The following is a 20,128-nucleotide window of genomic DNA, read 5'->3' as shown; positions in this document are numbered from 1 at the left end:
ATTTGATTATTACCAATGTATTACAGAATTTCACAACTACAAACATCCAGAGTTTATCTGACTTCCATATTTTGCACCACATTAATCACATGAATTTTTTGACAACAGTTTGTGTGTACATGGATGTTTTCAGATGTTTCTGAATATGTTCACTTAATCAAACCAATGTTAATCAAGACTTGCTAAACAGTAGCTAAACAGCAGTACGTGTTCTTAGTAAGACACACAGCAAGTTATGTTATCCAAGCATCACATAACTCCACTGAGAGATAAATTTTTAGAGTATCACAACTCAAAGATCTTTATTAAAAGGAAATTGACATATTTAAATAGTCTGAACAACTAATAGGAGTCATTCAGAATGCCAGACTGGCCTAGGCACAGTATAGAAAACAGGTTTGGTTTTAAGACGTTGAAGGTAGTGAGATATAAATAAGTACACTGACTCTCTTCACATGGCTATAGAAAATAATAAACAGCGATCACACTGCTTAAGCTTGAATTATTTGGGTGAGAAATAAAATAAAAAAAAAAACTTGTAACAAGAGGAATCAACCAAGGGATCCCAAGCATCCAACCAGAGCTGGACGCAGCCTCTCCCAGGGGTCAGGACAGGCGCCCTGTCCCCTGCCCTGCAGAAGCTTCTCCTCCTCCTGACAGGCGAGCACCTCCCGCTCATCCCTCAGCCCCTTCCCGGTGTCCCCGCTCCCCACCCGGTCACGGCACCCCGCCACAACAGCTCAGCACTTCCCGGCGGCATCAGCCCCGGTACCGACAGGAACACGGGCTGACGCGCGGAGCACCAGCCCTGTCCCCTCCAAACCCCCGGCCCACGGTAATCCCGGCGGCTCGGGGTGGGGAAGCGCCAGGAGACCCTCTGCCCCTCCCCAGGGACGCAGCTCCAGGGCCTCCACGAGGGGAGGGCGGCGGCGCAGCTTGCGGCCCCCCCCAGCACCGCGCACCGCGGTCCCGGGGCACGGCGGGGGCCGCTCGTCGCCCTTGCCCCGCCCGGGTCCCGCTCCCCGCCGCGCCCCGACCCTTATTCCCCGCGGGCCGAGCCCCTCCCGGCACAGGGCCTGTACCCAGCGGCAATTCCAGCCCGGCTGCGCCCGGCTGCGACGCAGCCCCGCTGCCGCTCCCCGCGCCCGCCCGGCCGCCGGTTCGGAGGGCCGCGCGTCCCCGGCAGCCCCGGTACCTGCTGGCTGAGGGGGATGAGCGCCGCCATCTTCCTCCCGCTGGGTCGGGCCGCGGCCGGGGCGGAGCGAGGGGCGGGAGGCGGCGGCCGGGCCGGGCCGGGCGGGCCCGAGGAGGCGGTGGCGGCGGCTGAGGAGGTGCTCGAGCCCCGCCGGCAGCGGCCGCGGCTTTATCGGGGCCCGGCAGGCGCTCCTGGGCGGCAGTTGCCGCTGCCCGCAGCGCTCCGCGGAGTCACCCAAGCATTTAGAACGGAAGAGACTTCTCGGGTCATTGAGTCTTTGACACATCACCCCCTTATCCAACATCACTGTCGCTCCTTAAACACCTCCAGGGACAGGGACTTCACCACCCTGCCCAGCTCCCTGGGCAGCCACATCACCCCAAAACGAGCGAGGTTTGATTGGAGCACAGCGGGCCGCCGAGCCCCATCCCAGAGCACATGGCACAGGATTGTGTCCACACAGTTCTGGAATATCTCCAGTGAGGGATTGCAGTCTGTTCCAGTGCTCCGTCACTGCACAGCAAAGTTTTTCTCGTATTCAGGTGAAACTTCTTGTCATGTTCTGCCTGCTGCTTCTTGGCCCATTGCTGGGCCCCCTGGTCCGTGCTCTGACCCTTCCCTGCATACACTGACAGGGTTCCTCTCTATACTATACATTATAAATATAATTCCCCGTTGCTCTGTCCCTTCCTGAGTTGTCTTTACTTTCTAATGTTTTTCTTAAGCTATTGCTCAAAGTATTTTTCCTCCATAGTCCTTCCTCCTGCTATTCCTCAGCCTACTTTACATTCATTTCCTTTTCAGGACTCTAATTTCATTTGTATACACCAATAGTTTCTCAGTCAGATTAGACAAGGAATCTTTAAAACGTGGAAATAAAGAATGAAAACACCCATGGGAATTTCGTGTTCATTTCTCGTCAGTTTCTATCTCCAAAATCTTTTGCATAAACCTCAACATTTGTTAATTTCCCCTAGGATGAACTACATGTTTGGAATACAGTCGGGCAAAGAAAGGGGCTCAAGGTGTTCCTCTAGCTAGGAGAAGGAAATTATTTATAAACTGTATAGAGGAATCTCGACTACAGTATAATACCATTCTGCATTATTATTATTCTTCATCCCAAAATTCAGGTCCTCAGCACTAGCTCCACCATGGGTCCAGGTTCATCCTATCCTTTAAAAGACACAGGAAAATTAAGAAAGCAAAACCAGTGCACAGTTCAACTATATTAAAAAGAAATTAAATAATCCACTAACACAGAATAAGGAGAGCAATTTACCTCAGGTCTGATTTAGATCATCAATTGGTCTGTTAGATCACAAATTTGTATTCAGTCATCCCAGTCTGTGGGCTTCTTTGATCATTAATTTTCCTCAGTGGTAAACAGGCTAAATAATCTTCTGGGTTGCCAGATGCATTTGTTATCAATTTTTATTTCATAAGTCTGATCTAGAATTTTAAACAAAATATATAATTGGAGTATACAGCTGTGTGTATCTGTCAGCCAGGGTTTTAGAGATAACAAGGGAAAGTTTTTAAGAACATTAAACTCAAGTCTTAGGAACTGACTTACAGCAGAATGATATCACTAGAAAGTACTAGAAAACTAACCTAGAAGAACAAAAAACTTGGCAAAATAAAAATGATCCATGGCATAAGCTCAATAGCTATATAATTGTATTACAAGTATATATACAAAGGGCAGGTAATAACCTACAATATGTTGTTTTAGTGAGGAGTCTTAACGCAAATCCTGCGGAACAACTGGATTAATTCCCAACTCGCTCCAATAATTAGCAAATCGCGGGTTTGTAAAAATTCCCGTGTATTGACCGCGGTGCATGCTGGGGTTTGTAGTCAGGGCACAGCTACCGGCGGCTGTAAACCCGCTTGTGATTCGCTGGCGGCGCCGAACCGCCGGGCTGAGCCAATCAGTGGGCGGTATATTGGGGAGTCGCGGACTCCAGGAGCGGGCCGCGCACGGCCCGCCCTGACCCGGCCCAGAGAAGCCTCGGCCGCCTCAGGCTGGGCGGGCCCCGGGACGGCGTTCTGTCCCACCCTGGTCCGTCCCGGATGGCCGCGATCTCTCGGGCACCCGCGGCCCGATGGCAGGTGAGGCACCGGTCCCTGTCTCAGTCTGTACCTGGGCAGCCTCAGCGCGGGCCGGTCTTGTGTGGGGAGGGATCTGTAGAAGCCCCTTCCTATAGCTCCCTACAGGAGGGTGCAGCCAGCTCTGCTCCAGGGAACCGGCGACAGGACGAGGGGACACTCTTAAGCTGTGACAGGGGTGGTTTAGGTTGGACATCAGAAAGGATTTCTTCACTGAAAGGGTGGTCGGACACTGGAAGGCGCTGCCCGTGGAGTCGCCATCCCTGGAGATGTTTAAGGAAAGTCTGGATGTGGCGCTCAGTGCTTTGGTCTGGTTAACAACGTGGGGGTCAGGATCAGTCGCAAGTTGGACTCGGAGTTGTCAGGTCTTTCCTAAGGTCGGTAACTCTGTGATTCTTGGCAGGGCCACAGCCACGTACCCCGCAGGAGCAGCACCCTTGGTGACCTAACGCTGGTGGACACAGATCTGGAGAGTGCTGGCATTACTCCGTCGCACCAGGGCAGGTTCCTGAAGGTGTGCGATGGAAACGCTGCTGGGACGCAGCGCTGCCCGGGGCCGGCGAGCGCCGTGCGGGCCTGGAGCAGCCGGGCAGCCCCGAGCGCTCCGGGCAGCGCCGCCCACACGCGGCTAAACTCCGTCCTGAACAAAGTGGCACAGCTAGAAAGCAAAATCATGGGTCAAAAAAAGCACCTGGAACTGCAGAACACTGACTCGGGCCTGAAGGCTTTGGATGAGGAGTGCAGCTCGTCTGCCTCTGGGCATGAAGGTGGCGCCAGGGGCAGGAGGTACTGGAAGAATTATGGTGCCACCAGTGGGACTGGGACCCGCAGAGATGCCTGTTCTGGGGAAGAGGAAAGCATGCAAAGCCCTAAAAGGAGTGTTATGGTTAAACAACAGCTTGATCTGGATAGTGATGAAGAGGAAATGAGAGAATTGATGGAGAGCTCTTTGGGGTTTTCCAGTGGAAGTGGGAATCAGAAGGTTCTGGTAAGTGATGCTCAATAAGGTAGAAAGGTAAATACAAACTTTGCTGGATTATGTATTTTTATTAATGCTTTCATATAACTGTCTTAATTGGTTGCTTTTTATTTAAATAACACTAGCAACTAAATCCTAAATTTGCATTTGTGTCTCGCTCATGATAGGTTTCAGGTTCACATCTTAATATCTTAAAGTTACTCTCTTTTACCCACAATGATTTGTTCTCCCTTTAGCAATCTACACATAACAATGAAGTAACACATAAATCTCTTTTTCATGTTCTTCAAAAAGAGAAAGACTCCAGTTCCATCAGGAAAGGCTCCTCCACCTCATAAGGAAGTTTCATCAGCAGAGTTATCTAAAGCATCTTCTTCTCACAACAAAGACTCAGAGAAAAGTGTGTTTGGTAGAGTTAATTCACCAGCACCTTCACCCACCAGCAGAAACCTGTCAGGACATACCAGGAGATCTCAACTGCTGTCATCTTCCACAAAGGACAACACTGTAAAGCGTGCTCTGCCTAAAGCAGGCTACACCAAGCACATCCAAGAACCCCTTGAAAGTGACAGAAGTGAAATAAAGTCATTAGATGAATTATTTTCTGAAGGAGCTGAAGATGCAGAAGATCCATCCAGCAGCAGTTTGAAATGTAAGTTTTTTCTCAGTATCAATTGAACTGATAATCTCCTGATAAATTCTCTAAATAAACATGGGCAAATAGGATTCACTGGTGAAATTTCACACAAACCAAGGCCTGATCAAAGTGATTATCTTGATCTGTTTATTTTTTTCCTAGTGTAATAGGTTTGTATTTTTCTTAGCTTTTGACTTAATGGGTTCATATTAATGATGCTGCCCTGGGTGACATTATGATGTCAAAACAATTAGAACATTTAAAGTAGTTTTTCTCTATCAGTGGCACAATGTACCAATGGGTGGTCAGAGTGAGAACAGCTGGAAATGAGGGGCAGCAAAAATCTCTTGAACTTCAGGACTGTCAGCTGATCAAAGGAGGAAATTTTAGGAGTTTTATGAAGTTAAAGAATCAGTGACTGATTGCTATTACTTTTCAGTACTGAAGTAGGAAGCTAGTACTGATTTTTTCCCCCCATTTTTGTCACTTACAGGAAAGTGTACTGTAATTTTGATGCAAATTCTCATGTGTAGGTGTCATTTGTTTGCAGACTTTGGACTGAATATCATGAGCCTTGATGATTTGGCACCAGATACTACCAGTAAGTCAGCAGAATTACAGCAGAAAGTAAGTAGAAATTCCCCACTAGCACATATTCCCAGTCTGCCTTCGGTGGAGTGTGGAGGTTCTAAAATAAACACTTTTACAGGGAAAAGACATTCAGTTTACTCAAGAATCAAACAAATATGTGAAAAAAGATAAATTGCTGGCGGAAGAGGACCAGGCTGCTCTAAAAATGACCAGTGCAATAACTGGTGTGGAAGATTCTTCTGAAGAGGAAGTTGAAAAATGTGTCTCTGAAGCTGAAATCTCTGAACATTTAAGTGGAGTTTCCTCAGATTTCCCTCCACACAAACAGGATTATCCTAATCAGAAGGAAAGTACTCTTAATTCAGAATATTCTGAAGATTTTGAAAGGTCTCTGTCTGCAACAGACAGGGAATCTGTAGAGGAACATGCTGAGAGCTGCAGGTCTCCTGGAGCACACCCATCCTCAGGGTCATCCCTGCTGGTCACCCCAAAACAGCACAGCCAGGGGCACCGAGTGACCGTCACAGAAACTGCAGTGCAGACAGCAGAGCCTCCCTTCACCTACTGCTGGGCAAAGGGTGAGTTCAGCCTGTTAGGCTGTGCTGTGCTTTTAGGGCAGCTGCTGTGCCTAGAAACTGCAGAAGAACCAGGCAGTGGCACTAAACATTTCCCCTGTTCCCCCCCCAGTAATTCTGATCTCTCCCATGCACAGCAAACCCCACTGCAGTGCTCAGCCCACCCATTGGAACCAGCTACATCGACCCAGTGCCAATTGCCAGTCATGTCATCAGCATGGATGCAGTAGAAGGTACCAAAACCACATTTATTCTTCTTTTTCACTCTATTTTCTGCACCTGAGCCCAGCTTGGTTTGCTCAGCCCTTGCTGTCCCTTTCTCACAGCCCTGACCGCGTACAGCCCCTCGGTTCTTGTCTTACACACCATGTGCAAGCAGCACCTGATGCTGACCCAGCAGTTTGTCCAGAACGTTCACCACCTTCACACAGCCCTCGTGGAGTCCTTGGAGCATGAGAAGTTCCACTACCATACCCTGGAAGAGGCTAAAGAGGTAATTGTGACAAACCAGAGACCAAGCGTGAATTCCTTTACAAACGCCTGCGGTTTTGACAGCAAACCTAGTTTTTCTGCATACGAATAATTAACAAGTTTAAAAGGAAAAAAAAAAAAGACTGAAGTCCAGCTGGAGGCCATAATTTTTAAAGATTAAGGTTTCTGCTGTAGCATTTAGCTGTCCTCAAATGAGCAGGGGTCATTCAGATGCTGCAACAGAAGGGTCACTTTTCTTTGCTAGTACAGAAACGTGCAGGTATCTTGACATGAAGATTAGTTGCTTTCTACTATTTAATAAATAATAATCTACATAATGAAGACATTAGCTTATTAACTCTTTTTTTTTTTTTTTTTTTTTTTTTGTAGTACATCAAGACTCACAAATCCCCACCTCTAACAATTGAGCAAGCACTTGAAGAAATTCGGAGAGAGCCCAGGAGAAATTAAGTGCTTGGACAGTTACTGAACTTCAAGTAACATTTATATTCACAACTCCAAGGCTGAAACAAGAGACCTTTCCAAGTTGCACAGATAAAAGGTTATAAACTGTATTGGAAGAATTCATACAAACTGCTAGGTTAGTACAAATTAGTTAGTACAAGTTGCTAATTATTATATATAATTTACTTTTCTATACCTCAATGTTTTACTTGTGTACACAATACAGGGATACACAGGAACCTTCAGCCAGACTATGTCAGCAAGAGACATCAAGATAACACTTCTGCCTAATGGGACTGTGATAAGTCATCACAGTGATAAGTCATTAATGATAAGTCATTCACATTTATCCAGTGAATTGTGAGATCTGTGATCTCATCTATGATGGTGGTAGAAGTGAAAGTCTGTTCTACAGCCCCTGAGAAATACAACCACAGCAGAAAATTACCATATCCGGACTTCAGTGCCATTATCCAAACAGCATTTCTGTATAATCGGCCTTGTCAGATTACAACAAACCCAAACACACACTTGGGTGTGTTTATTAAGATAAATTCAAAACAAGACAGGCCTATAACCAAGCTTCAGGAAATCTCAGCTGCATTTTTTATTTTAAAAAAATTGTTTATTGGAAGGCAAAACAACAACATTCACAAGTTGGTAACATACAGGTGTTGTATGCTGATTCACAGACAGGTACAGTTCCACAACTACAGTAGATCTAGAACAAACTGATATTCCACCATACTAACTGAATGGTTTTAAGAGGGATTTTGCTCTACAAACAAACAACTGGAAAAGGGGCAGACCTGGGGAGTGGAAGTGCAGTGTAAGGGCCTAACAGCTCTAGCTGGTGGTCTCTGGAAACAGTTACAAAAGATTTCGTTTTTTCATTTAGATTACAGCAACTTTCCAAGAACATCTCATTGATAGAAACGTGTAGAGCAGAGAAAATGGATTCTCTTCTATTGAACTAATTAGCTTTTATTAAAGGGTATATACAAAAATATAAAAAGCTCAAAGACTGTGTTCCATTACAAAGCATTGCCCATCCCTCAGAGTGCTGGGGAAGCTACCAGAGAAGTGACCCTTGTGTCCTGCCCCGAGTGGTGGCTGCAGCAGCTGCTGGGCAGGGCCTGGAGGTGACTGGAAGGTTCTAAAAGCTTGCACAGTGCTCAGAGGTCACCTGCACTGGAACTAGATGCTTCATTCCCCATTTAGACATTAGGATACACTGCTCAGCATCAGTCTGACTTGATCCCAAGGCAGCACCCCTCCACTTCAAATAGAATTAACCTTTTGAGAGAAATAAACATACATTATGGAACTAGAGAACATAGAAGCACATCACATAATGTCTGTATTCCACAGGAATGAATGAGGCACAGTCCTGCATCAGGAACAGCTTGAGTGGGGTTTAATTCTGCTATAAAATGGGGAACTAATTAGAAAGTTTTGCAAGATAAATGGGAATTTTTAAACTTGCTAGATGTGTCATAGTGAGACCTGGCCTTTTTTAAGCACTAATTGACAAGTATTGAAGTACATGTCATAGCTTTCAATTTTTCACCATGGTTTTAAAAGTAATTAATTTGTCACTTTGTCCAGACTTTAATCAGGATTTCTAAAAGTTTAATGTTTTGCAGAAGGTGCAAGACATGTTTCTTCAGAGAGTCTTATTCAGATGGTGAAGGGTCTTGTGTTTCATGCTTCACTGAAACAACAGGGAGAAGAGCTCTTACACATTCTGCAGTTACCTAAGCTGTCTGAAGTGTTTGGTGGAATGAGGGTTCTGTTAATAAGGAATTTTTCCTTATGGGCTTTATTTGAACCCATTTGGTTCCACCAATCTAGAGGCAGCAGTGACATTTCATTGAGCATGCCAGTTTTCCTTTTAGCTGTTGGCAAGTGCCAATGTTCAATGTATCACAGACTCTCTGCAAAAATCCATCACTTGGGTAATTGTCTTTTTCTGAACCCTTCCTGCACTACAGGGAACTTATTACAAATTCTGGCTTTGGCAGAATGTGATACTAATGGTAGAAAACTCTGACTAGGACAGGAGTAAACAGTAAGTGTGGCCTAACTTGGTTCCAACCACAAGGACCTCCCTGCTGTGGCAGCTGTCCCTTGTGTGGCACAGCTCCCCCTCCACGAACTTTGGGACTATTTCAAGTTTTTGTGCGGGAACATTCAAAGATGCAGGTGCTCAGTATTGCAGCCAGCAAGTGACTTACACAGAACACACTTATTAATTAACATTTCAGAAATTAAAACACAACACAATGCCTAAAAAGAAAAACTTGCTGGGTTAATCAGAGTACACATCCACTTACCTGCTGTTTTACTGTATCAGTTACATTAGAAAAAATTAAGAGCTACTGCTATTTTGATTTGGGTTTACAAAAATCACTTTGAAGTCCACAGAGGTTTCTAAATTGCTGAGAAACATTCACTTACATTCATCCCTGGCTTTCATGCGTGCGATAAATGAGTAACTTTTATTTCTTCTGTAGTTTTCATAAGGGTCGTCCAATGCAACTCCCACTCCTTTGTACTGATCCCATTTGTCTCGGATATCCCCTCCTTTAATTGGATCTTGGATTCCTTGCTCCTTGGCTCCCAATCCACCAGATCCACTCCATCCTGCAGCAAGGACACAACATTGCAATCCTTTCACTGCTTTTTTAGGACTATAATTATGAAGACAAACACATTTTGGAAACAACCAAAGACAGCATCACTTTGATAAAGCAGGATGGGAAGAGACAACCTGAAACAGCACATGAACTGTCCCATTTATCTCACAAGCATTAATATGCAGAGATTCTAGGAGCTGACAGCAGCAGTATCCCTAAAAACTGTTAGGAGGGTAAGAAGAAAAGCAGTGCAAGTCCAATCTGTCCAGTCAGCCCTGCTGACCTGCACTGCAGAGAGATGAAATACTTCAGGTAGGGTCAGTTCTATCTGATGCCAAACTCACATCCCTGTCTTCTGTATTTTACATCTCTGAATATTCTTATGCTGACCTTGGAATGCCAAGGAATAATTTCTTATGAACATGCATTAATTAATTACATCTAAGACTTCAGTGTCTAATTTTGTTTCCTGGCTTGTCTAAGATTCTACAACAGCACCTTACCCATTTTCACTAGCATTTGATGGCCTTTATTTTCTTCTCCAAGTCTCGATTCTGGTATAGAAGGCCCAGAACTGGAGCCCAAACCAGCAGAAGAACTAAGAAAACAAGAACAACAAATTTAGAACCAGTGATGTTATTCTGACACAAAACACAGTCAGTTCTATTCCGTTAAGTATTAACATCCAACACAATTCTATCCACTCTACTAAGCTATTCTTTACTACAGCCATCAGATTATGCAGTTATTGAGGTGCCAGAAACACATCACCTGCTTCTCAGCACAAGGGAAATCAAACAGAATCACACAGAATTTCTAGATTGGAAGAGAAACTGTGCTCTTCCCAATGGAGCACACAGAGAATTACTCCTGCTCCCAAGGAAGGTATACACAGACTTCACAGTTTTGCAGCTTTCACTTCAGCATGCAGTTTTGTTCAAATAAAAAGCCACCACAATAGAGTAATATTCTCTCTACAAGCCCATCTAGCAGATAAATTGTTTCTAGATCTGCTCTCCATCATCTTTCCTGCTCTTTGATGAAATGCTGATTATCCCCTGCTAAGGAGGCAGAGGCCCTGCAGGCTCTGTTCCAACAGCCCAGGTGAAAGGAGACAGAACCAAAGCAGAGCTTACGGAGGAGTGGGGCTGCGAGAGCGGGACCGGCGCCGCCTCCCCGGGGAGTAGGATTTGGAGCGAGACCGGGACCGGGAGCGCGAGCGGCTGTGCGAGGAGCGGGACCTGCTGCGGCTTCTGGAAGGGAGAGCACACGAGTTACCAACCTCCAGGGTTGGGGTTTCCCCACTCCCACATTTCCCAAAGTTCAGCCCCCTGTGCCCTACCTGGACTGCGAGCGAGAATAGGATCGCGATCGAGAGCAGGAGCGGGAGCGGGATCTCGAGTAGGAGCCGGAGGATTTTGAAGATCGTGAGTGAGACCGAGAAGATGAACGGCCTCGGCTTTTAGAGCGACTGCGAGACCGAGAGGGCCCACTGCACAAATGAGCAGAGAAACTCCACTGAGATTCCATGGAGAAGCACCACAAACACAAATCTACTCCTGATCAAATTCAAATTACACACAAGCACTACTTCTGCAGGGAAAGTGAAAGCTTGAGTGTGAAAAACTCTTTCACAAAATCACAAAGCAGTCTGGGTTGGAAGAGACCTTACAGCTCATCCAGTTCCAACCCCTGCCATTGGGTAGGGACACCCTCCTCAAGACCAGGTTGCTCCAAGCCCTTTGTGATTTTGTGATTTCACAAAATCACAAAGCAGTTTGGGTTGGAAGAGACCTTAAAGCTCATCCAACCCCTGCCATTGGCCAGGGACACCCTCCTCAAACCAGGTTGCTCCAAGCCATGTTTAACCTGGCCTTGGGAACTTCCAGGGATGGGGCACCCACAGCTGCTCTGGGCAACGTGTGCCATGTCCATTTTCTGCAGACTAGACAGAAATTCCAACACATTTAAACTCATTCTTCCATCAGCATGTTGCTGAATAGACTTTTCCCTCTGCATTTAGCCCAAGCATCTTCCAGACAAACAGGAACTCTCACCTATTTCTCTTCTCTTGCCCTTTCCTCCGCCTTGCTCTCATTTTAGCTCTGAAGAACTCGTACAGTCCGTTCTGCTCCCATCCTTCACTGCAACAAATCAACCACACAGAACCCACACGTGTAAATTCCACTTCAGCAGAGACCTTCAGGATTTTCACAGAATTTTGTACATAAAAAAGGGTCTGGGAAAACTGTCTCACAAATCAGTATAAGATCAAACAGCAAGTGCAGCTGCAATACAACAAGAGCATTAGGAGAAGCAAGATACAGGCAAAAGAGAGGGAGGCACTCCATGATTTGAGGCAACATCTTAGAGCATTTTCCTTACCATTTTATTGCCTACACTTACTCTTACCTGTTTCTAGGCCTGTCATGAGATGGTGGACTATAAAATGCCTCAACTGCAGCCAGAAGTCTCTCACTGGGGGGCATTGGAGGTGGAAGACGAATATCTTTAGGATCTAAAGGTTTATACTCGTGATCTTCAAGCTGCCAGAAACAAAACAAATTACATTTGTGTCATGTGTCATGGGGAGGCTACCTGAAGAGTTAAATACAGATTTAGCTGTAGAGATCTCAAATTTCAATACTGGATAAAAAATGATCTGGAAATAAGGATTCTGTAGACAAACCAGTGCTTCCTCATGCTATCACTATTGTGAGCTCTCTGAGAAAAGCCTGCACTGTACAGGTTGAAGTATTAAGTGGATCACCAGGTAGATAAAATGCAGATCTCATCCACCTTTGTGCTGGATGGAGCCTGGCACAAACTGGTGTTCATCTCAAATACAGAATACATAAATGTAACTATCCCTGAAGATGCTGGTATATGTTTCCTGTTCTCTATCTCTCTTTGTATATATAACATTGATATTGTAAAACAGCTTCAAGAGAATTCTGATTATGAAGAACTAATACAGTGGCCCCATCAGATCTGTGAGATCTCTCTGGTCATCTGGAAATCACTGGGGATTTCCATTTCCTACAAAGAGGGTTGGACTTGCAAGGATAAATTGCTCTTTCACGCTGTGGGTTCAACCAGCTTCCTCTAGCAAACAACACACAAAAATTCTCACCATTTCCACTACTTAGTCCCCCAAACTACTCCTGCTCTTATACCCTAGACTTGCTTGTGGAATGGAAGGATTTGAAATCATACACATCAAATGTTGAACCGTCCCTAATAACAACAACAGGTTTTGGATCTTTTAATCCCACCGGTGTCTTGGTTTGAATCAGTCCCATAGCAAGCACTTACTTTGACCAGTGGAGCCATCAGGCCAGCAGGAAGATCAAAGTAGGGAACATTTGGCACCAGGCTGGGATCATCATGGTTCATGTGAGGGGGCCCTTGGCGCCGCATGTGAGGGGGCTGCCCGTTAAATCCATGTGGGGGAGGCCCAAAATCTGGGTGCTGTGGCCCTCCCCAGGGAGGATGCTCGCTGATACCAGGATGAGGCAATCTGTGACCAGGATGATGATGAGGAGGTCCAATTTCTGCAGAGTGGAAGGGTTAAAATGTTTTATTTAGCCATTAAAGAAAGAAGGCAGTCAGAGATGTACTTTAATTACTGCATTTATCCTAAAACCCAATCTCAGCAGATCCAGCAAAGCACCAGAAATGAAGGACCAGAGGCTGGCTACAGGTCCCTGCAGTGCATTTACCTCCCTGGCCACACTCTCTAGACAACAGGATAGCTCAGCCCCAAGCCACTGCTTCCTTTGGGACATACTGTGGTCAAAAGGACTCAAATCCATTGGTTTTCAACCATTTTTGGACTCGGAGAATTGAGAAACCTTTAGGATTAACACAGCAACTCCTACACAGAAACTCCTATTTTCTAAATGACTTGTCACACAGAACCAGGGTGATCTTTGGCCTTCACACTGACAAGGATCATTCCACAGTAACAGCAACTCCTGCAGGTGAAATGGAAACTACCTCTGGCCAGGCAAGCTGCACCAGGTTACACTCCCACACATTCCCATGTTCCAACAAAAGAACAATGTTCCCATGTTCCAAACCCAACGAGGAGGAAGAACTGGAGGCCAGGATCGTTTCACCACACACTACCAAGCCACACAACATTAAATGCAGAAAACTAGAGAGCCTGGCAGCCAAAATAAAAATAAAGAACAAATGAGTGTATGTACAGGAATAAATCCTTTCAGCCTTCCTCTTATCTTCCTCCATCTACACAGGTCACAGCTCTCATCAGCCCTCACCTATGGGCTGATGTGCAGGTTGTTAAATTTACAGGAAAATGCTGCTTCTCACCTTTGAACTTCCTACTTTTAAAGCAAAGTAGTTGCAAAAGAGGTGCCTGTAGAGATGCTGACTTGAATTTGGACTACAATTTCTTATTCATTGGGAAGACTCAAAAAGCAAGGAAGCATCCAACTCTGCATGTGTTTCCTACTGAGTTCTTAGCAAACTAAGGAAAATCACAACAATCCACGGAGAATAAACTGCCATCCCAAATCACTAAATAATTTTGTAATGGCAATCAGCATTACAACACAAGAAAACCTGGCCTGGTACACACTTTACCTTGAGGAAAATCCCCCTGGGGGTAATCAAAACGATGAGGATAAGGAGGCCTTTCAAAGGGATGGCGAGGTGGAAAATCATCCTGCATGAAGCGAGGTGGAAAGCGGTTGAAATTATGCGGATGCGGGGGCTGGTTGAATTGGGGATGTTGCTGATGTGGAGGAAATGGGCCTCTGAAGTGAGGTGGCCGCTGCATTCGAAATGGAGGTTCCCTCTGACCCCCACCCCATGGAGGCTGCTCATGCTGGTTGTTCCATGGTGCTTCAAACTGGTTGTTCCATGAAGGATCAGGCTGGTTGTTCCAAGGTGTTTCTCGCTGATTGTTCCAGCCTTGATCTCTCTGTTCGTTCCACATTCCTTCGTGGTTGTTATTCCAGGGAGGACAGTGAGGTGGTCCCTGGAGGTGAAGTCATGAGGTTACAAGAACGAAGAACACAATAATATACCTTCCTAAAGAAATACAGACCATGCACAGGTGAAAAAACATTTCAAATACGAGTCTGAATGACTGCAACTTCAGAAAAAAGATGGGAAAAGACCAAACTGTTACTGAACCAAACAGCTCTTTGTCATAGGAATAGTGTGGTGGTTAATAAACTGAAATAGGATTAACTGCACTCAAAATGACAAAAGGGTACAAGAATGAAGAACACAATAATATGCCTTCCTAAAGAAATACAGCCCATGCACAGGTGAAAAAAACATTTCAAATACAAGTCTGAATGACTGCAACTTCAGTAAAAAAATGGGAAAAGATCAAACTGTTACTGAACCAAACAGCTCTTGTTCATAGGAATACCACCATAGTTGTGGTGGTAAACAAACTGAAATAGGATTAACATTTTGCCTTTAACTGCACTCAGAATAACAAAACTTAGCATTGAAATCTGGATTTATAACTTTCACAGCTTCTAACTTTCTAGCTTTTCACTGCACTTCCACAACCAAGGTGGTCATTCCCAACCTCCACAACCAAGACAGTCATTCTAAACCTCCACATGGGTTTTTAGAACTGTTTCTTACCTGTTGTTGACCCCACGGCGCAACAGGGTGAGGTTGGTCAAACCAGGGTGGTTTATTTGGGGGAATCTGATCATGAGATCCAGGCCCACGTGGTCCACCTGAGGCAGGATCCTGCACTCCAGATCCAGTTGTGTCATACTCTGTAGAACCAGCCAGAGGCAGCTGAGATTTACCATCATCTGGAACAATTTAGAGACTATTGTCAGCATCAAAATCACTTGCAGTTAATAAAACATCAGCACACCAGGCTCCAGATTAATTCCTTCTGCAGAAATCTAATTACTGGGAGACAGGATTTCTGATCCATTTAACACTCATCTCTGGTTCTTTTTATATTCAAGCATCCACCTGCACCTGCTGCAAGGTTCTGAACAGATTCAAGCTGTTGCCTGAACCAAACCAGCAGTGCATTGTGGCTGATTATTAAAAAAAGGAGTGGAAAAAAAAAAAAGGCATAACATTGTCAGCCAGTGATTTTTGCACAGGTCCCAGGTCAGGCCAGTACCTGCTTGTGTGACTGGAACAGATGGTGGAGCTGAGGCTGGGGCTGCTGTGGGGGCCTGAGGTGGGGGTGTTGATTTCACCTCGTTCTCTAGCGGGGGGATTTGGATCTGCTGCTGCTGCTGCTGCTGTGTTAAACTGTTCACAAACTCCTCGTGCTGAGTTTTCAGGTTCTGAATCTGCTGTTGGAAAGCCACTTGCACAGGCTGGACAACCGTTGCATATTCAGTGATCAAATTTGCCTGGTAAAAGAAATTAAGAACAAGTGAACACTGAACCTACAACTTGTTCCAAATTCCCTGTATTGCCCGTCATCCTCGCTCCCAAAAAATGCCTGAGGATGCAGGATAATGGTGGCAGAACCACCCAGTGTCATTACAAAGCTTTGTGGAGATTTCCAAAATATTCTCTGCAAGCTGAAACCCACCACCTTTAGTACTGCCTTTCCAATACAGCCCAAACCAACAGCATTCATTACTAATAATAAAAAGGAAAAGTTCCTGCTGCCACTACAACTTTTATATTCAATGTATCCAATTTAAACCCCTGTTTCCTTGTTTCCTTTTAACCAAACACTCCCTGCCATACAAGACACTGTCAAATATGTACAGGACTGTATCAGTCTGTATCCTGTATCCAGGGCCATATCAGCAGCTGGATTATTGAATGTTTGAAATAGCAAGGTTATATTTTACATTATTTTTTGTAATCCCTTGTAAGCAACTTCAAGGGAGGGGAGGGGAGACAAAAATTAACACTATACTTTGAAAAGGAAAATCATTTTCAAAATATTTGTATAAATAAGAAAACTGATATTTTTGTGGCTAACCTGGTACTGGCCAAGTCCAAGAGCTGGGCTTTGTAACTGCTGAATAATGGACTCATCAAAGTACCCATTTTTCTCCCATAGCTGAAGAAGCTGCATGAATAAGAGTGAAAAGATTTTAGAAATTATGATCAAAGAAATACTGAGCCACAGCATTTTTGTGTCTTCAGCTTTTCATAAGACCTAGGATTTTTCTATTTATTTTTGAATTATTAAAGATTCAGATGCATTCATCATTGTGATAACTCTTAAATAAAGCCTAAGGACTTTGAAGTTCTATTTTAAATGTGTACTAGAGCACCTCCTATAATAGACTTTATGAAAACAATCAGACTAGAAAAATCTCAGTCACCTTCTTGCACCTGCCTATTTGTGAATTTACACAGCACCAACCTAACAAAGCAAAAGTCAAAGTTAAACCAAAACCAGATACTCACTCTGGCAATTTTCTGTTGCTTATCTTCCTCCACTGCTAGAAAACTGGTACAATAAATAGGCACCACCACCTTCTGTAAAGCAGCCAGAAGATCTCGTGCTTGCTTCCTCTGGCTTCAAGAAAGGAATGGGAAGAGTTATCTTCTTCACTATAACACTAAGTGCATTGGAATATTCAATTAATCTCAACTTCTGCTATACTAAAAGTAGCGGAATCGTGAAATAGAGAGTTCTCTCCCTAAAGTCATTATTGTAAAATCTTGTCTGGAGGAAAAATACACAAAGTAGGTAAAATGGTTTTACCTAAATTTGATTACTAAAGCACTAGATCAAATCTATGGACATCTAAGGACAGCTGATAAAAACAATAAAATATGAAGTGACTAGTCCAACCAACACTGTATCTAGGAGAAGAACTTCATCAAAACAGCAAACTGAAGCCCAGAACTGAATTCTTACCAGTGATGCAAAACATCATTGATCAGGTAGATGAGGTGCAGGCGCAGCTCAAAGTGAGCTCCGTCCGCCGTTATCCGGTTCCGCAGGTGCCCGGCCATCAGCTCACAGTGAGCAGGAGACTTGGCATTACTAAACATCCAGTTCTTGCCAGCCTTAGAAAAGCAAATTTTACAATATTTTTAGTCAGTCTAATGTGTTCCCGTGATATAGGCTTCCTATAGTTCTGAAATAACTGCAGGAAGGTTTTCAGGTAACAGCTTTCATCTAACCTGCCACACAACATGGATAGAAAGCTGTTGGTAATGTACAGAGACTCTCAAAATTCAAATGGACCCACAGTGCCACCAAATCCCTGTGCAGATTCAGATCACTTACTGAGATTGCATCTTTTGTGCAAGTGTCAATTATTGGCTGCAACAAGTTGTCAAATTCGTTCATATCTAACTGGGTTTCCTCCAAAACTTTTTGCATTTGTTGCTCGATTGCAAGGGCTACTGCTGATGTGACTTGTTCCTGAATAAAAAAAGAACAAAAAAAAGAAGGGAAAAAAAAAAAGAGAAAGAATTACATTACAGCCAAAACTCTTTTAAAGAATGAAGCTGCTCGATTGCAAGGGCTACTGCTGATGTGACTTGTTCCTGAATAAAAAAAGAACAAAAAAAAGAAGGGAAAAAAAAAAAAGAGAAAGAATTACATTACAGCCAAAACTCTTTTAAAGAATGAAGCTGCTGTATCCTTATCCTCTTGGACCTAAGTGGCAATCTCAAAAACCAAAATCTTTTACAGGCACTGTGACTTCATGAAAATGTTTCAATTCTTTGGTTCTGAAAAGAAAAGACTCTTCATATTTTTCTGGAGAAATCCAGTTTACTTCTCTACTTCCAGTTTACTTTTCTACTTCTACTTCTAAAATCTATCATGTAATAAAAAATAATTACAAAAAACTCTTGAACATAAGGAACATAACCAAGGCACAATGAACTCTTCGGTTTGGTTTTCAGCAGCTTTAACAGTTAAACATCTGCAAAAACCAGCTAGCTGATAGCACACAGTTCCCCTCCAGTAAAAGTCAGAATACTACAAACTGGAATATCTTGCAGTTCCCAGCAATCTGCAGCATCAAACCAAGGTTAAAGCAGTCACAATTTATTCCACTCTAAAACTAACAAGATTTTTCAAAGAGCAAATAGAAGGTTTTAATCATAGATCACTCATCCCATAATAACATAACCCATATGCAATCACAACCCAACCTACACATCAGACACATCCATTCTAGGGGAACGATGGCGTTTGCCACACAACAAAAGTAAGGAAAGCAACATCCCTTCTCCTCACCTCCAGCTCTGCTCAGCACTAAACCATCCTTTCCCCCTTCCCTCCTAATCCCACTGACAGGCCAGGACACACCAGATGAGTGCTCATCTCAAACCAACCTGTCTCATGGCCAGCAGATGCTGCTCCTGCTGCTGCAGGTTCCACTGACTCTGCTGGATGAGCTCCTCCACAGACGGGGTGCCCTGAGGGGCTGGGATGGGCGCAGCCGGCGGCAGCGAGGGCTGTGGCAGGGGCTGGATCTGTGCGGAAGCCTCGATATCTTGGCTTTGCTTGCACAACACTATCAGACAGAGCAAACTTTGAAAGTAAACCTCCCAGAGAAACCTGCTACCACCAGCCCACGGGTGAAAATGGCACCAGTTCCAAAGAGACCCTCGCTCTGAGGGGGTGAGAGGGGTCTCCAGAGCTGCTCGGACAATGCTCTGACACTTGGAGGGATTCTTGGGGTGTCCTGTGCAGGGCCAGGAGTTGGACTCGATGATCCCGATGGGTCCCTTCCAACTCAGCACATTCTATGATTCTACGGTTAACGCAAAATCACAGGTGGCCGGTGCCACAGAGGAGAGTCAGCAACGCCCTGTGCACTTCCAGAGGGACAACTCCAGGACAAACCGAGTGAGTTCCGGCTCTCCAGGTGCCGAGCTCCGTCTCACCACGCTGCCCGTCCCTGCGGCTCCCCCTGCCCGCCTCCAAACCCACAACCGGGGCCGTGAGGAGCCGCGGGCAGCGCTGAACCATCTACCGGGAACCCCGAGCGCTGCAAACCGGTCCCGGCGGAGCAGGACGAGCCCAGAAGAGACAAAAGTGTCTCCGCCGGCCGACCCCGAGACCCCGCGGCCGGCGAGGGAGGGAGCCCCGAGCCGGCCCTGCCCGAGCCGCAGGCCCCACTCACGCTGCTGCTGCTCCAGGGCCAGCTTGTACTTGTAGTAGCCGTAGAAGTCGCCCCCGAAGAGGAAGGAGAATTTGGGGTTCTCCTTCTGCTTCTCCATCGTCATCTTCTCGAACTCGGGCCCGTTCCGCGCCACAAACTGCGCCAGCTTGTCGATGACATTCCGCAGCTCCTGGTCTGTGGGGAAGCAGCGCCGTCATCCCCCTGCTCTCCCCCCATTCCCGCGGTCGCCCCCCGTTGCCCCCGCAGCCCCCGATGGCCCCTCACCGTCGGGCGGCAGCGGCATCTCCATGGCCGCGGCTCCCCGGCCCGCTGGGCCGCGCCGCACTGCCCGCCGAGCGGCTGCGACACCCTCGCGGCCGCGCTTTACGGCCCCGTCGCCGTG

General features: G+C 45.5%; 3 protein-coding genes across 7 annotated transcripts in view; 1 reads left to right on the top strand and 2 right to left on the bottom strand.

Annotated features, from left to right (window-relative positions):
* EPS15L1 (epidermal growth factor receptor pathway substrate 15 like 1) overlaps positions 1–1,246 on the bottom strand; it is a 45,314-nt gene extending 44,068 nt beyond the window's left edge. For all 4 annotated transcript variants that reach the window (XM_058041037.1, XM_058041038.1, XM_058041039.1 and 1 more), the window contains exon 1: positions 1,196–1,246. In XM_058041037.1, the coding sequence (XP_057897020.1) occupies positions 1,196–1,225 (30 nt within the window). In that variant the 5' untranslated portion in view covers positions 1,226–1,246. The remainder of the gene's footprint in view (positions 1–1,195) is intronic.
* A 1,963-nt stretch (positions 1,247–3,209) lies between these two features.
* Positions 3,210–8,040, top strand: C26H19orf44 (chromosome 26 C19orf44 homolog). The gene is made up of 8 exons (XM_058041056.1): positions 3,210–3,310; positions 3,711–4,295; positions 4,581–4,938; positions 5,474–5,550; positions 5,633–6,092; positions 6,227–6,322; positions 6,416–6,582; positions 6,951–8,040. Exons 1-8 carry the CDS (start codon positions 3,272–3,274, stop codon positions 7,029–7,031), a joined length of 1,863 nt encoding a protein of 620 aa, XP_057897039.1. The 5' UTR covers positions 3,210–3,271; the 3' UTR covers positions 7,032–8,040.
* Positions 7,611–20,093, bottom strand: CHERP (calcium homeostasis endoplasmic reticulum protein). Of its 2 annotated transcripts, XM_058041044.1 has the most exons (18): positions 20,011–20,093; positions 19,747–19,920; positions 18,953–19,134; positions 17,892–18,029; positions 17,517–17,668; positions 17,060–17,171; positions 16,626–16,715; positions 15,801–16,038; positions 15,296–15,474; positions 14,273–14,669; positions 12,980–13,218; positions 12,077–12,210; positions 11,722–11,808; positions 11,007–11,156; positions 10,801–10,917; positions 10,168–10,262; positions 9,486–9,671; positions 7,611–8,321 (listed from the first exon to the last, which is right to left on the bottom strand). In XM_058041044.1, exons 1-18 carry the CDS (start codon positions 20,033–20,035, stop codon positions 8,317–8,319), a joined length of 2,700 nt encoding a protein of 899 aa, XP_057897027.1. In that variant the 5' UTR covers positions 20,036–20,093; the 3' UTR covers positions 7,611–8,316. The 2 variants fall into 2 exon arrangements, with proteins under 2 accessions (XP_057897027.1, XP_057897025.1); XM_058041042.1 differs by lacking the exon at positions 7,611–8,321 and having other exon boundaries at positions 9,478–9,671.
* Positions 20,094–20,128: the final 35 nt, after the last annotated feature.

This window comes from Melospiza georgiana, chromosome 26, assembly GCF_028018845.1.
Source record: "Melospiza georgiana isolate bMelGeo1 chromosome 26, bMelGeo1.pri, whole genome shotgun sequence".
In the NCBI taxonomy this organism is placed as follows: Eukaryota; Metazoa; Chordata; class Aves; order Passeriformes; family Passerellidae; genus Melospiza; species Melospiza georgiana.
Note: the sequence above shows the minus strand (reverse complement) of the source record. Positions and strands in the feature narration are given on the sequence as shown.

What these genes read in the sequence shown, in the direction of transcription:
- C26H19orf44 (XM_058041056.1), top strand. Translation starts at nt 3,272, where the DNA reads ATGGCCGCGATCTCTCGGGCACCCGCGGCCCGATGGCAG. An exon ending in CACCCGCGGCCCGATGGCAG is followed by an intron (nt 3,311 to 3,710) that starts GTGAGGCACCGG and finishes GATTCTTGGCAG; the next exon opens with GGCCACAGCCACGTACCCCG. An exon ending in CACCTACTGCTGGGCAAAGG is followed by an intron (nt 6,093 to 6,226) that starts GTGAGTTCAGCC and finishes TCCCATGCACAG; the next exon opens with CAAACCCCACTGCAGTGCTC.
- CHERP (XM_058041042.1), bottom strand. Translation starts at nt 20,035, where the DNA reads ATGGAGATGCCGCTGCCGCCCGACG. An exon ending in ATCTGCTGGCCATGAGACAG is followed by an intron (nt 18,030 to 18,952) that starts GTTGGTTTGAGA and finishes TTTTTTATTCAG; the next exon opens with GAACAAGTCACATCAGCAGT. An exon ending in AATGATGTTTTGCATCACTG is followed by an intron (nt 17,172 to 17,516) that starts GTAAGAATTCAG and finishes CCTTTCTTGAAG; the next exon opens with CCAGAGGAAGCAAGCACGAG.